Raw genomic sequence first — 14523 nt, 5'->3', positions numbered from 1 at the left:
ATCAAGAATCAGGGTTCCAGTCACGGAAAATGAGAGAAAAATTATAAATCTTGTTGGAAAACGATTTCAACTTTCTCCTATTTTCCTTCAGATGAACATGAGACCCAAAACCTTGACTTCTGAAAGGGTGAATATTAACGTTTGAATGGTTTACAGATGAAAGGCACTGATGTTGTAACGCTAGCATATGCAGGTTGGATGACATTCCAACTTCAACAATAACTTCTTCAGATAAAAATATGAGTAACTGCTTGTAACTATAGTTTTTTAAGCACATAAGATATTTCATAGATGGGTTATAGCCCCAGACTTCCACAGAACATATTTGTGTGATACCAAGTAGATCATCTGCGAAAATGTCCTGTGAGACAGTGAGAACCCTGAAGAAACAAAGTGTTTGGTTTGAGTATAATCATTTATTTTTCCACTCATGGTGCTTGTTGTAAACAAGAGTGAGGTGCAGACAGTGAAGAGCTTAATACAACAAGGCATATACATGTGGACAAGATAAAAAAAAAAAAGATAATTCATAGTACAGTGTGACGTTGGCTCAGGCGGTGGGGACAGTGTGTTGTGGGATTATAAAGTGCATGTTTTCTTTAATGGTGAGCATGCAGGTTAAATTAAATAAGCTTTAGCTTGGGTTCACTGGATAAAAAGCCACCAGCACTCTGTGATCAAAAGTCTGGAAACAGTATTTTGAATAATTAATCTCAATCCATATAACGTCAAAATAAATACATGATAAAACCCTGAACACTTTGCTCTCCCATGTTGGTATAAAAACACTTGACATGCACCGAGGTCATCAGCAATTATGTGTTCATACATATATATATATATATATATATAAACTGTATATATGTGCATCAGGCATACATGCAGAACTTTGGAAAGTCACATTTATACTGTAATCAGAAACAGTACAATATTCATACAATATGCAGCCACCACCTAGTGGCAGAAACACCAGTCATGGAGTCGTATTTCATTCTCAGGTTGAAGGCACGCGTACAGCCCTGGTGTTTAAATAGAATGAGTAAAAATAAAATGGGTTCTCATTATAAAGATTTGAAATTGACTATATTCATTGGCACATTGTTTGGCAAACACAAAACTGTCTCCGACTTGGTCCATGACGCACACAGCTTGGATGCAGTAAAATAAGAAAACATTTAAAACCGTCTACCTTGGATTGGCAGCATACAGTCTCATATTAACAGTGGAAAGAAAAAGGAGAACAGTAATTGCATAGGTATCATCTCCGGAGTGTTGGTGCGAGAGCTCAAGAGGGGACACTGAATGGAGGGAGAGCGTTACGTGTGTGTATGTCTAAAAGCTCTGAAAAAAAACCCAGAATAATACAACAGTGTACACTGATAATGATTTCAGCCATGAGATATCTTTTCAGCATAGCAGAAAGATCCTTTTGTCAACAGTTAACCGTCAGCTAGAATAATTACCATCAGAGATGTTCGGTTTACCATGAAATAAAACTTTCAGAATCTAAATCATCTAAAATACAAAGCCAGAGTGTATCAGCATTAAAAAAAAACCTTGGCATATATAACCAGCGCATGTTTTCCTTCAGGTGTTTTGAGTTTTTTTTCCTCCACCGCGTTTCTTCCTTTTTGTGTGTGTCCCCCTCCTCCCTGCTCCTCCGTCTCTGGTCACTTTAGGGTTCGCTGTGACCGGCGTCAGGCAGGCTTCGTGGTTCAGGTGAAACATCCACACATGCTCTTTGGTGCATGAGACCCCGTCGCCCTTGGCTACGTCTTCGTGATACCGGGGACCGCCTCGGACTGCCAAGCAGCTTTGAAAGAAACACAAAAGTGTAGCTTATAGAGCAGCTATTTAAATAAACATTTGCACTGAACTAAAACTTCTACATGTTTTCAACCTTAAATAAGGGAAAGGAAGTTAACAACAGCTCTTCTAATAAAATAAGGACATCTAGTGGGAAAAGAACAACTTTCAACAATTAAAGTGAGATTGTATTTATATGGAGAAGGGGAGCTGCCTAATGACAAAATGAATGTGCCGAAATAAATGTTTGTGGGTATAAATAAGGAGAAAATGCAAAGAAAATGAATACATGAATAAATACTAAAAAAAGGACATTTAACAATAAATAAATAGATTTTAAATAAATGCAATAATAAATTAAAGATATAAACCGAAAAATTAAATGAATAGGGAAAATACAAAAGGTAATAAAAAAAGACTATTGAAATAACTATATCAACCTGTCACATTTTACCAATTAACTGATGCCTACATTTACTTTTAATACAAGTTGTACTTTTAATGGCATATTAATTTACTCATCGAGTCATTTATTTAATTTGTATTTACGCGTTATGCTTTTGCACCTGCAAAACAAACTAAACTGATGTGCAGGGTGAGTTTCAACACCGAGCTCCTCTAATTTCTTTTTCAACTTACAATTTAGCCATTTGTGTGAACGACGGCTAAACTATAAAGAGCATGAACGAGGGTCTGGCACTCTGCTTTATTTACCTGTTCACGTCCTTTATCCTCGTCACTGATGGACTCCATGAGGGAGAAGAGGTTCATTCTGCCGCTGCGATTGACACTCGAAGCGACCTGGAGATGAGAGGAAGAAAATCAAAAGATTTAATGAAGGTGTGAGATCTGCACCACAAATGAGGCAAAGATAACGGCTTCAGATGTCGGCTCACCTTCTCTGGTTCATTTACTGTGATAACAGGACTGACGGATGGCGGTCCTGTCTGCCCGGGCCCAAGGTTGATCTCAGGCAGGGGGGCGGGCTCTTCAAACACCTGAGTGGGTTTGGGAAGATAAAAGGAGTGAAGACAAACAGGAAGTAAAATGCTAATAACATATCACTGTTGTAACTAATTACCTCTGTGTCTTCCTTCGGCTCATCTTTTTCATCTGAGCTCTCTACATCCTCTTCGTCTCCCAGATCATAATCATCAAGACCCTCATCCTCCTCCTCTTCCTCCCCCTCTTCGTCTTCTGGCTTTCCTTCCTCACCTCCCTCCTCCTTGCGTACTGACTTTTGCCTCTGGTCTCTCGACTTTCGCCTCCAGAGTGCGCTGTGACGCTGCTGGCTAGAATTATAAAGGAACATAGAGCAAAAATCCACACATGAGCCCACAAATCTATACTTAAGAGCCACAGACAGAAAAAACTAAAAATATGTTAGTATGGTCTTGTCATTTACACGTTTTAGGCCTAACACTTCGCCTGACCTGGCATTGAGGATGCCACTGTAGGTCTGCAGCTGCCTCATGAAGCCGTCGTTGGGCTTGATGATGGACCGACGATCCCTTACGTAGGCCAACGTCATATCCAGTGGCCAGTGCTCATGCTTCATGGCATAGGCGATCACCGTTGATGAAGAGCGAGAAATTCCCATCTTGCAGTGCACCAACACGGCCTGTCCGCTCTTCCTGTGATACACAGACATCCAGAGAAACTCACTCAGTGCTTTAGACAAGACGCACAAAAACTCTTGAGGTCTATGGAAACTTTGTTGACACACATTCACCTTTCTACTTCCAGTCCGTCCCCTATGTGTTACCCTCCTAAATCCATACACATACACACACACACACGTTGCTATTACACTTCTGCCCTTACTACAAGCCTGACTCAGAAGATGAGGTTTCACATTTCCGATTACAAGTGAACGCAGCATAACTGACGATCTGGGCCGGCAGACCAACCATTGTCAGCAACGTCGCTAACATGGCGGCTCATTTACATCTAGAGAGGGATGTTGCCACAGACACTCAGATTGTAATATTCAGCAAAAAGGCAAGTAGAAGTGCTTTCATTAGTGGGTCATATGATAAGTCACCATTGTTTTAGCTCACTCTGTGACAAATACTGTAACTGTAACTTAAAAGACAATTAACGGAGTACAACCCTTGTTTTTTTCTTGTTTTAAGGGGCTTATATTTGGGACTATTTTCTTGGCCACGCACAATTACTTCCGGGAGTCTCCACTGGTCATCAGGCAACTGCTAAGTGAGCCAAGAAATACTCCATCAGTTAGTGAGCTGAGAGGGGCTGAAGTGCAGATTTAGTTACCAATGGACAGAGCTAGGCTAGCCGTTTCCCTCTGCTTCCAGTCTTTGTGCTACGCCAACTAGAGCTGCGACGATTAGCTGATAAATCGATTCGTTTTCAACTAATATATGAGTCGCCAACTATTTCTCCTCCTGCTGGAGCTTCAGTTCAGATCAGCAGTCTCAAGTAATGAAACATTATTTAACGTAATTGGACAAATCTAAATGCAATGTGGTTAATGACACAGATGTGATAGCGCTGTGCTTGTCTACAACTGCAACCTGCAAAAGCCTGCACAATGTATTTTCATAAGTTTGAACGTTACGTGTCTGACGTGCCCTGGGTTTCAGGTCTACCTTGCCATGTTGATGAACTTGTACGTGTCTGTCCAGTGGGGGAGCAGGTCAGTGGCTTCCACATCGTACACTCTGATGTTCATATAGGTGAAGGACTCTGGGAAAAAGTTGTCAATCTCCCTTGTCACATTCAGAATATAGCCCACACTGAAAAAACATAAAGACACACAAAAAAAGCTTAGAGCCACAGAGGTGACTCAGCAAAACACAATCCAGTGTTACCCACGTCATGAGACAATGGTAAATAGTGATGGACAACCACAGCAACACACAAAGCTATAGGGAAAACGTTGCAAGTGAGAAACACTGACTTGTTTTTCTGCAGCTCCTCAAAGTTAGCTGCGTTCCACTCAGAGCCCTGAAACCAGATAAAGAATGAGAGGCTTAGTCGAGGGCGCAGAGGACAAAAAGGAAAGGGCCGACAGAGTCTTCTTCCCTATCTCTGTCAACACAGATGTCCCACAAAGGGGAAGTTACGGTCACATGATGACATCCTGGTGAAAGCACACTTTTGTCACTTTATTGACTGAAGCATAAGAAAGAATTCTGGCCGTGCTGGTAAAAAACATTTGATTACTGTCTTTGAAGCCTGCTGATCGCTCACCAGGTAAAGGTAGTCAAAAATTTTAGAGGGTTTGTCCATCTGAGCCATTGTGACCAGGATCTCATTGTCAATGTACTCCTTAAAGGGTCTCAAGTCGAAGCCTATCTTCGTCTTCAGGGCAGTGTGCACCTACGGAAGTAAAGGAAATACTTAATGATACAGGGGCACAAACATTCTCTTAGATTTTTATTTTAACCAATTATTTCCCCGAAACAGTTCTCTGACTTTATTCAAACCGACTTCCTCTTTATATCTGCCCGCATGTCTTACCATTTTAGACGTGAGGTTGTCCAGGTCTTCAGTCCTCATTATGTCTCTCAGGTGCTCTTTGATCAAAACCTCGTTGGAATTTCTGTCTGCAGAGCTTCAAATGCAAGAGAAGTGAAACTTAAGTACAAGGTGACATGAACAGATGACAACATCCATTTTATAGCAGAGGTGGAATGTGACTAAATACTGTATATTAACTCCAGTACTACACCTAACAACAATTAAGAGGTTTTTACTTACGTCTCTCCATTACTGTCTTTGCGGACTGACTCCAAGTCGTGCATGGCCTCCCACTCGTTGAGGCAGAAGCGGTCAGATTCGATGTGCTGGTGGTAGTGCTGGGCCCACTCCAGGCCATTACCTGGGATCACTGCTGCCTGGACCGCCCGCTCACAGCAGCCGTGCAACACCTGCAGCACTGACCTTTCAGCGGTGGGGAGAGGGAGGACAGTAGATGATGTAGATTTGAGGATACAAAAACCTCAGAAGCTAGAGAGGCTAACAAGAATTACTGTCCCGTTTGGTTAAACTTGGATGCTTCACACACGTCTTCAACCCGGCAGCGCAGAAGATCTCAACAATCATCCCCGGTTTTAAGATTACTGTTACCAATAAAGTATTCAATCAAATGTCTCCTCTTCTGTTCCTGAGTTATGGCGTTGAATAATGGACAGAAACATTATGATGTCACAGTGAACTTGACTTTTGACCTTTTGGATACAAAATGTCATCACTGCATCATTTTATCCTGTTGACATTTGTATGAAATGTTGAGTTATGGCCCAAGACGCAGTTTGTGCGGTTACAGTGACTTTGACCTCCGAAGTCCAATCCGCTCATCTTTGCGCCATATTTAAAGAAATTCCCCCAAGGCGTTGCTTAGATATCGGGACAGACGAGCTTAAAAAAATGAAATTCTTCGGGCCGCGGCATTTAGAGTGATGGAAAGTCACGCAGTTGTTGAGCCGCTTTAAAAAATGATGCGCTGGATGCCGTAGTACATGAATGTTTCAACATTAATACAGTGGTGTCATTTTTTACTCACCACATAGTCTGCATGGAAACAGGCTTAAAGATTCTGGTCTCTTCAGCTGTCGTCACGCTGAAACCACTGTGAAAAAAGAGACAGAAGCATGAGCTAAGAGACTGAGAATAAAGAGTAGAACGAGAGAACTGAGGAAGTAACACTGATAAGAAGCATTGTTGGACTATAATGGAGAAGACAGAGAGATTATTCAGTGTAAATTAGGGACACTGAATGTGAAGAAAATAGGGAATGAAAATGTGATGATAGACAGAGAGAGAGATATCGGCACAGTTGGAGGTGTGAACCAGCCTGATGAGGGTGAACATGCTGGTGTGAGATGGCAGTCTTAGTTAAAATAAGGCAGTCCACAGCAGAGCTTGACTGTTTTTAGAGCTGCTTGCTAACTCAGTTTCACAGCCCTTTTTTTTCTTCATACTCTAGCAGAACCCTGTAATGTGTGGCCACAAGCCAAAAACAGCCTCAACCATTTTAATCAAAGCATAGCTGGTTTATAAGGTCACTGAGACTTACACTGCAACTGAGTCAGAGTGGATGTTTGGGGTTCTGGATGCACCACAATGCAACCAGGGAATCGCTAAACTCTGGCTAAACTCTGGCTAAACCCTGGCTAAACTCTGGCTAAACTCTGGCTAAACTCTGGCTAAACTCTGGCTAAACTCTGGCTAAACTCTGGCTAACCTTTTACTGATACAAGAAAGAAGCCAACAGTACTTCCATTTTCATTTCATTGCAAAGAACACATGATCTCCATGCTTAGAGGTCTGAGGTCTGAGCAGCGATAGAAGCATCTGTAATTTATGGAGAATGATTCAGCTCCATAAATAGAGACTCATTCACATGATCTCTGGCCAGAATCCCAGACATTGTCTGCCTCACAAACTCCCTGCTATGCTTTAACACGTTCAATTCATTCCTCATCGCCCCTTAAAAAAAAATCCCTTACCCGTCTCCATCCAGGTACACCTGCGTGTCGCTCCATACCGGCAGCACCAAGCCGAGGGTGCACTGATCGCTGCAGGGACGCAGGGAGGACACAGAAACACAAGACAAGGAAGGAAGTTTAATTCAGCTCAATCAGAAATTATTAACTGAGTGGAAATCTTATCTTTGTGACACAGTACACCTCGCATCTTGGTGACACACACACCTGTTTGAGTTGGGGAAATCCATGCCCAGCAGGATGCTCTCGTGTTTGTTGCCGAGGGTGGAGACAACGATCAGATACCTGACTCTCACCGAGCTGGCGGACTCCAGCTGCACCGCCTGCGGTACAGCGTGCAGAGAAGGAGAGCAGCAGGGAGACAGAGGATGTGTGAAAAAGAAAAGAAGACAAAAAGGAAGGCAAGAGAACAATTGATGTACTTTCCTCTGAAGTCTGAAGTTACCCACTCAACCAAACAAACCTGTCAGATTACGCTTACCGCAAAACATATTGTGCTATAATCACTATCAAAATGTAATTAAACTGATCAGGTGTGATGTGTGGGAGATGTTTTGCTTTGAGAGTTCCTGTTCCATCAAATCAAGCTTAATCTTGTCCACAGGTAAACTGTTGGACCAACGGCATGTTTAAACCTGTGACGGCCCGGTCCGGTCTCTGACTGAACAACAGGTTAGCTTTAATGTAGTCTTGCATTGACACACCATACACCAGCTCTGGGGTGTTGCTTTACAGGCTTTCGTTCTGGGATAGAAAATGCTCTGGCTATTTCATATTTCTTTAAACCATTCACAATCGTCTTGGGTGGCACTGAGCCCGAAAGCAGTAATAGTGAAAGCCTATCCTAGAGGTATCAGGGAAACTAGACAAGGGTTAATACAGAAGAAGTGAATCGCTCCAATAGTAAGAACTGCTCTAAAATGGGTCTTTTGTTCGAAGAGCAAGATGATTCTAATCTGACTCTGCCGGATGTACTGATTTGCATGATTCTCATTTGCTCAGCATTTCCATCTAGGAACTCTCCTTTGAGATTTTTTGGGAAGGGGCTGATTGGATAAACCATCTGTCTATCCGGCCAAATCAACCAATCAGATTAACAAAGCGTTTGACATAATAACAGGGTTGAGGCAAACCTCAGAAAGAAAACAATGTGTCAGTAAAGGATATTTGCCTTTTGTGTAACGCAAATCACAGATAAAAGGCAGAATTTCAGGCGCCTCGTCCATATTCCAACCAAAGGATCCAAGAGAAAAAGGCTTTAGCGAGCGGCTAACAGAATTGGGGCTACCACTGTCTGTAAATGTGTCTACATTAGGTTGGATTTGAATTGTGTCTCACTTAAACTCAAAACCAACGCTGATTGGACGTTTGCTTGGCAAACAGCTCCAAATTTCCTCCATCACACGTTACCAGACTGATCTGTGTGTAAAATACAATGGAGCATCAGGGAGACCATCCAGATCTCACAAGGCTAAGACGATTCCATCAGAATCAACTCAATACACTGATGTCATGACCTTTACCTGAGATACGATCGCACATGTTGATGGAAATGCATTATTTAGCCGACCAATCGAAATTCTTTCAACTTTTACGGATCTGATTCGCATTGCTCAGGTAAACGTGAGGCCTCACCAGCTTGACGGTATCTTCTGGTCGGAGCTGTTCCACCATGGCTTGAATGTGTCTGTGTCGTGCGTCTGGTGCTCCGCCGGCTTCCTTTACAGGAGAAGGTGGAGTGGGAGAAGACTCCTCATCGAGGCCCGCCCTCTCGTCCTCTTCCAGCAGAAGAACCGCCCCCTTCACAAGGGCAAAGCTCTCCCTACAGATGGACAGACGTCAGGTGTAACCCACCAAGTGGGAATCGTTTTGTCAGGAGTGTAATTACAAGTCTGGTGCACATCTACCTTTTCTGAAGTCGCCCTCTTCTTTGGAAGCTTTCATCCTTTAAAAAATAAAATAACAAGATCATCAAAAAGACTGTGAAGACTTTGCCCAATAATTGTGTTTTTTTTAGACCGTTTCTAACAAATAACACTGTAACATGTTGACAGTTTTATGCAGGAATTCTAATACATAAGTAATTAATATGAGTATTTCTAACTTGATGAAGACTAAAGAAGTGAAATATCGTAGCAAATTTTCTGGCAGTGTGTGTAACGGGAAAAATGTTCAGTATTTTCTCAGGTGAAATGTGGCACAACATCGATAAGGTGCAGTGGGAGACTGAAGTGAGTCACAAAGAGTGAGGGTGGACTATGGCGGGACAACAATATTAGCAGTGAAATTAGAGGATAAGAAATTAAGGGAGAAACACAATGCAAGAGAGGGGGAAGGACAAAAGCAAGAGAAGTAGCAGTAACAAGGGTTTACGTAGAGAGAAACTTGAGACAGTAACATTACCTGTTACGCAACTGACAAGTCCAGACAGAGTCAAGAAAAAAAATGTAAAGAGGAGAAGTGAGCAGGAGCCAGGAGAGGAATGATGAGGGTTTGAAGAAGAAAAAAGGGAGATTAGATACTTTGGCAAAAATATGCAAAAGAAAAAAAAACAGGTCATTTATGGTTTAGTTGGCAATGACAAAGACTAGAAGAAAAAGTAAATAATCACAATAGAGTGAGGACATAAAGTTAAAGACAGAGGCTGATGATACAGTGCTTATATGATTATATGTATGCATTAAACAACTACAGAGACAGACAGAAGGTGATCCAATCACTCTCTGAACTCCCTGTAATGAATGTGAATGGGGTGATGATGATGACGACTGTCTCTGTAAGCCCATCGGTGCGATCACGCCCCCCTGCAGCCTCATTATCTTTCAGGTAAATGGAAGAGTCCAGCGTGAACAGCTCTGAATCAATCTTTGTAAAGAAAGATTGCGTACAACGAAGCTTGGGGGGGCGGCTGAACTCACTGGAGCGGTGGTGGTGGTGGACGGGAGCCTATGCAGGGTCAACAGAGCCATTGCAGAGTACAGGTCTGTCTCCACTTAACCTGCGGTTGCTGGCAGGCTCAGACAGGCTCTGCAGGTTCTTCAGCCAGAAGTGTGCAGTGGGCGGGGCGAACGGTGGTATTTCTTTCTGGGAAGAAAAAGGAGAAATGTTGATATTTGGGTTCTATTAAAACCAATAAATAGGATTTATTCTGCATATCACCTGCTTTCAGAAGTCCTATGAAATGGTTGGAATAGTTTTCACAAAAGTAACAGGGTTGTTTAATCCGGTACAGGAACAGAATGGGTTATTGTCAGAGGTTATGGCACATCTCTGGTTATATTGTGCCATCATCGCTCAGTGACATTAGTGGATTAACAGGATTTTCTTTTTTTGGCTTCAATGTGATGCTGTGCCTTGATAATCTGGTAATTCACCTTCCTAGATCTGGATATTTGTTTTTATCTGGTTATTTAATCTGTAAAATTATTAATAAATTGAGGTTCAAGTAGATGCCATACTATTTTCATGACACACACAAAATTAAATGTCCCGTGATAGAAGATTTTATCCATATCAGGATGTTAAATATAATTTATTGTCATTCTTTCCATATATTGGAATGAAACTGCAATCCTGAAGTGCCAAATAACTTCATCGTGTGAAAAAAAGAGACAAGAAAATGAAGGACTACTAAATAACATATCATTATTATTAATAAATAATAATAACAATAACAATAATACATTGTTTTTATAGTGCCTTTTTCATCAAACATCTCAAAGGGCTACAGGTTAAAATAAAGAAAATAAAAATAAAAAAAACATTTAATCTTTAACAGCATCTAAGTGGGGGAGCCAAAACTTTTCCTAAAAAGAAATATTTGATAATATGATAATACTTATAGTGATAATGGAGTTCCCTCTTGTGCTTATTAGATATAATGCTTGTTTATGAAGTGCAGTCTTGTAAACAAGGGTGTCTCAGGATGCACAGTAATATCAGCCAATAGAAATGTAGTAGATATAAAGCAGTATATATAATATATACATGTACACATTCCCATACAGGGTTTCATGAGCCCCTGCAGCGAATATGTGACATGTCTTCAGCTCGCTGCGTGCGGATAAAACACTCCTGTTGTTCTGACATTGTTAACAGATGAGTAATCCAAACGAAGTGCTTCTGATCTGGACTGACGAGCCCAAAAACAGACCGCGGTTCGTAACAGCAACCAGCACAAACACCGAGCTGTGAGAGTCAGCCCGAGCGGAGCAGCGGACGGTGACGTTAGCCGCCGCTGCTAACGTGAAAACATAAAAAAAAACTAAAACAACTACAAATGTATTTTCTCACCTTGCTCCACACGGGTCCCCTACTCTCGCTTCCTGCTTTGAATGCTGCTTGTTTGTTCCTCCTGATATTATTCCGCCCTCTGTCGCTCTCGGGGCGCAGACTTCACCATTTACAGCCGGACTGATCCACCGGAGCAGCGCTCACCACCGGGGCGCGGGCACGAGGACGCGGAGGCACGAGGACGCGGAGACACGGGACAAGACAATGACGTCAGACGTAGGCAGACTTTAAGGCACGTCGACCGTGTAGGTTTCTATGGTACGTGTCTATGGTACATGTCTGTGCTACGTATCTATGGTACGTATCTATGGTACGTTTCTATGGTACGTATCTATGGTACGTATCTATGGTACGTTTCTATGGTACGTATCTATGGTACGTATCTATGGTACGTTTCTATGGTACATATATATGGTATGTATCTATGGTACGTTTCTATGGTATGTATCTATATTACGTGTCTATGGTACATGTCTGTGCTGCGTAACTATGGTACGTATCTATGGTATGTATCTATGGTACGTATCTATGATACGTATCTATGGTATGTATCTATGGTACGTATCTATGGTACGTTTCTATGGTACGTGTCTGTGGTACATGTCTGTGCTACGTATCTATGGTACGTTTCTATGGTACGTGTCTGTGCTACGTATCTATGGTACGTGTCTATGGTACATGTCTGTGCTACGTATCTATGGTACGTGTCTGTGGTACATGTCTGTGCTACGTATCTATGGTACGTGTCTATGGTACATGTCTGTGCTACGTAACTATGGTACGTATCTATGGTACGTTTCTATGGTATGTATCTATATTACGTGTCTATGGTACATGTCTGTGCTGCGTAACTATGGTACGTATCTATGGTATGTATCTATGGTACGTATCTATGGTACGTATCTATGGTACGTTTCTATGGTACGTGTCTATGGTACGTATCTATGGTATGTATCTATGGTACGTTTCTATGGTACGTGTGTATGGTACATATCTATGGTATGTATCTATGGTACGTTTCTATGGTACGTGTGTATGGTACATATCTATGGTATGTATCTATGGTACTTATCTATGGTATGTATCTATGGTACTTATCTATGGTACGTATCTATGGTACGTATCTATGGTATGTATCTATGGTACGTATCTATGGTACGTATCTATGGTACGTTTCTATGGTACGTATGGAGGACTGAACCAGGTTTAATATGTAGAATCTTCATTAAAAGCTATATTTTTGAATAATAATACACCCACAGGGCGTTTTGAGGGGTACAGAATGAAAGTATTGCTTTTCCATAAAAAAACATATTTAGTCTGAATTAATATTTTAATTTGACTGTTTACAGGTTTGACATTGACTTTATGGCACGTTCTGTTTACATTCAGCCAATACGGCATTTCAGAGTGTGTGTGAACAACATTTTAGAGTCATTGTAAGGGTCGACATGTAAATGTACAAATATGAAATTTCACTTGTAGATTCTTAGAAGTGTGTAAATTAATTCTACTTCCAGTTCGGTGCAGATCACCCCGTGATTCAAGCCATTTACTCTGGTTAAATGAAACAGAAGGGTTTGTTTACTTGTGGTGCCACTGGAGAACGCTTCGGCTTTTACCACCCAGAAGAACGAATATTATTGTTGTGATGTCATGGTGCATTGTCGTATAGCGGCCGGCATTGCAGGTTGCCAGGGTTGCCTGTTGTTAGGTGCAGCTATTGTAGGCTGGCACTGGGTGTAATGGAGTTTACCAGTCCTGCAGCTGCTTATTTGTCCAGCAGCTGAGTGACTGGAGACGGGCAAAAACCAGAGTCAATATAGGCCAAGCATTCACTCGATTGACTGAGATAAAGGAGTTCAACGGCATTCAAACGCACGCCAAAATGGCAACGTTTCTCCTTGATGGGTGAGCTAACTTTTATATTTGTTTAGCTGTATCGGCTTACAGTAACTGTCAGTCAAACTCTAATACTTGTTTTCATGGTGTGATTGCCGGAGGGGATGAGTTCAAACAGGCTCAAACAGACTCTGGTCTCCTGTAGGCTGCTGGGCCGGGTCTGACCAACCTGGCAACCTGAGTGCTGAAATTATATTTTGTTGTTGCGACTATGATCTTAAGACACTAGATGGCGGTGTTCTGATCATCTTCCATATTCAACCTTTAAGTCTCAATAAATAAATGTATAAATAAATATAGACTGGCGTCCTGTCCAGGGTGTACCCCGCCTCACGCCCGATGTCAGCTGGGATCGGCTCCAGCACCCCCGCGACCCCGACCCCGGGATAAGCGGTTGAAGATGAATGAATGATGAATAAATGTATAAATAAATTAATAAAATAATAAATAAATACATTAATAAATCATAAATGCATAAATCAACCAATTAAAGAATAAATAAAATAATACATAAATAAACAAATGCTTTACATTTATTTCAACATTTTTGTTCACCTAAATTTATTTATTTCTGTATTTCTGTCAGTCCCATTTATTCATGCATTTATTTTATTTATTCATTCATTTACTTCAGCATATATATATATACTGTATGTGTCCATATCTTAATGAAGTAGGAGGTCCCATCTAGTCACTTTTTATTGCTGTATTAATTTATTTATACATTTATTAATGCATTTAATTTTTGAGACTTAAGTCATGTTTAGTCCTCCATATGTATGTTCTCTTTTGTACATGTTTCTATTTTCTAATTTGTCTTTAAAGGGAAGAATCAAGGGCCCATCTGCATATCGTTCTTTTGAAATATGTTCACAAATATATGTTTTTAAAAAGTTGTAAGTTGTCTTGATTATATGAAAAAAGGACAAACAAACCACACAAAGAGCTTATTTGAAAAGGAAAATAAAGTCAAATACAGATCTTGGTTAGTAAAAAGAAAAAGTATCAGTTCTACCAAAACTACTACATTAAAAGTTTTATTCAAGTA

General features: G+C 41.1%; 1 protein-coding gene across 2 annotated transcripts; it reads right to left on the bottom strand.

Moving 5' to 3' along the window:
* Window positions 1-406: 406 nt before the first annotated feature.
* On the bottom strand, window positions 407-11703 carry LOC310948647 (protein phosphatase Slingshot homolog 3). Of its 2 annotated transcripts, none has more exons than XM_083915845.1 (17): window positions 11574-11703; window positions 10199-10360; window positions 9188-9225; window positions 8916-9102; window positions 7488-7603; window positions 7284-7352; window positions 6338-6403; window positions 5533-5715; window positions 5293-5386; window positions 5023-5151; window positions 4730-4776; window positions 4419-4565; window positions 3240-3440; window positions 2888-3098; window positions 2703-2804; window positions 2521-2607; window positions 407-1813 (listed from the first exon to the last, which is right to left on the bottom strand). In XM_083915845.1, exons 2-17 carry the CDS (start codon window positions 10247-10249, stop codon window positions 1676-1678), a joined length of 1866 nt encoding a protein of 621 aa, XP_083771971.1. In that variant the 5' UTR covers window positions 10250-10360; window positions 11574-11703; the 3' UTR covers window positions 407-1675. The 2 variants fall into 2 exon arrangements, with proteins under 2 accessions (XP_083771971.1, XP_083771970.1); XM_083915844.1 differs by having other exon boundaries at window positions 10199-10364; window positions 11574-11700.
* Window positions 11704-14523: the final 2820 nt, after the last annotated feature.

This window comes from Echiichthys vipera, assembly GCF_963691815.1.
Source record: "Echiichthys vipera genome assembly, chromosome: 6".
NCBI lineage: Eukaryota > Metazoa > Chordata > Actinopteri > Perciformes > Trachinidae > Echiichthys > Echiichthys vipera.
Note: the sequence above shows the minus strand (reverse complement) of the source record. Positions and strands in the feature narration are given on the sequence as shown.

Bases quoted from the DNA above. Each gene is read 5' to 3' on its own strand.
- LOC310948647 (XM_083915845.1), bottom strand. From the start codon at position 10,249: ATGGCTCTGTTGACCCTGCATAGGCTCCCGTCCACCACCACCACCGCT. The intron at 6,404-7,283 runs GTAAGGGATTTT...CTTTTTTCACAG, and splicing joins GTGTACCTGGATGGAGACGG to TGGTTTCAGCGTGACGACAG. The intron at 2,805-2,887 runs GTAATTAGTTAC...AAACCCACTCAG, and splicing joins AGCCGAAGGAAGACACAGAG to GTGTTTGAAGAGCCCGCCCC.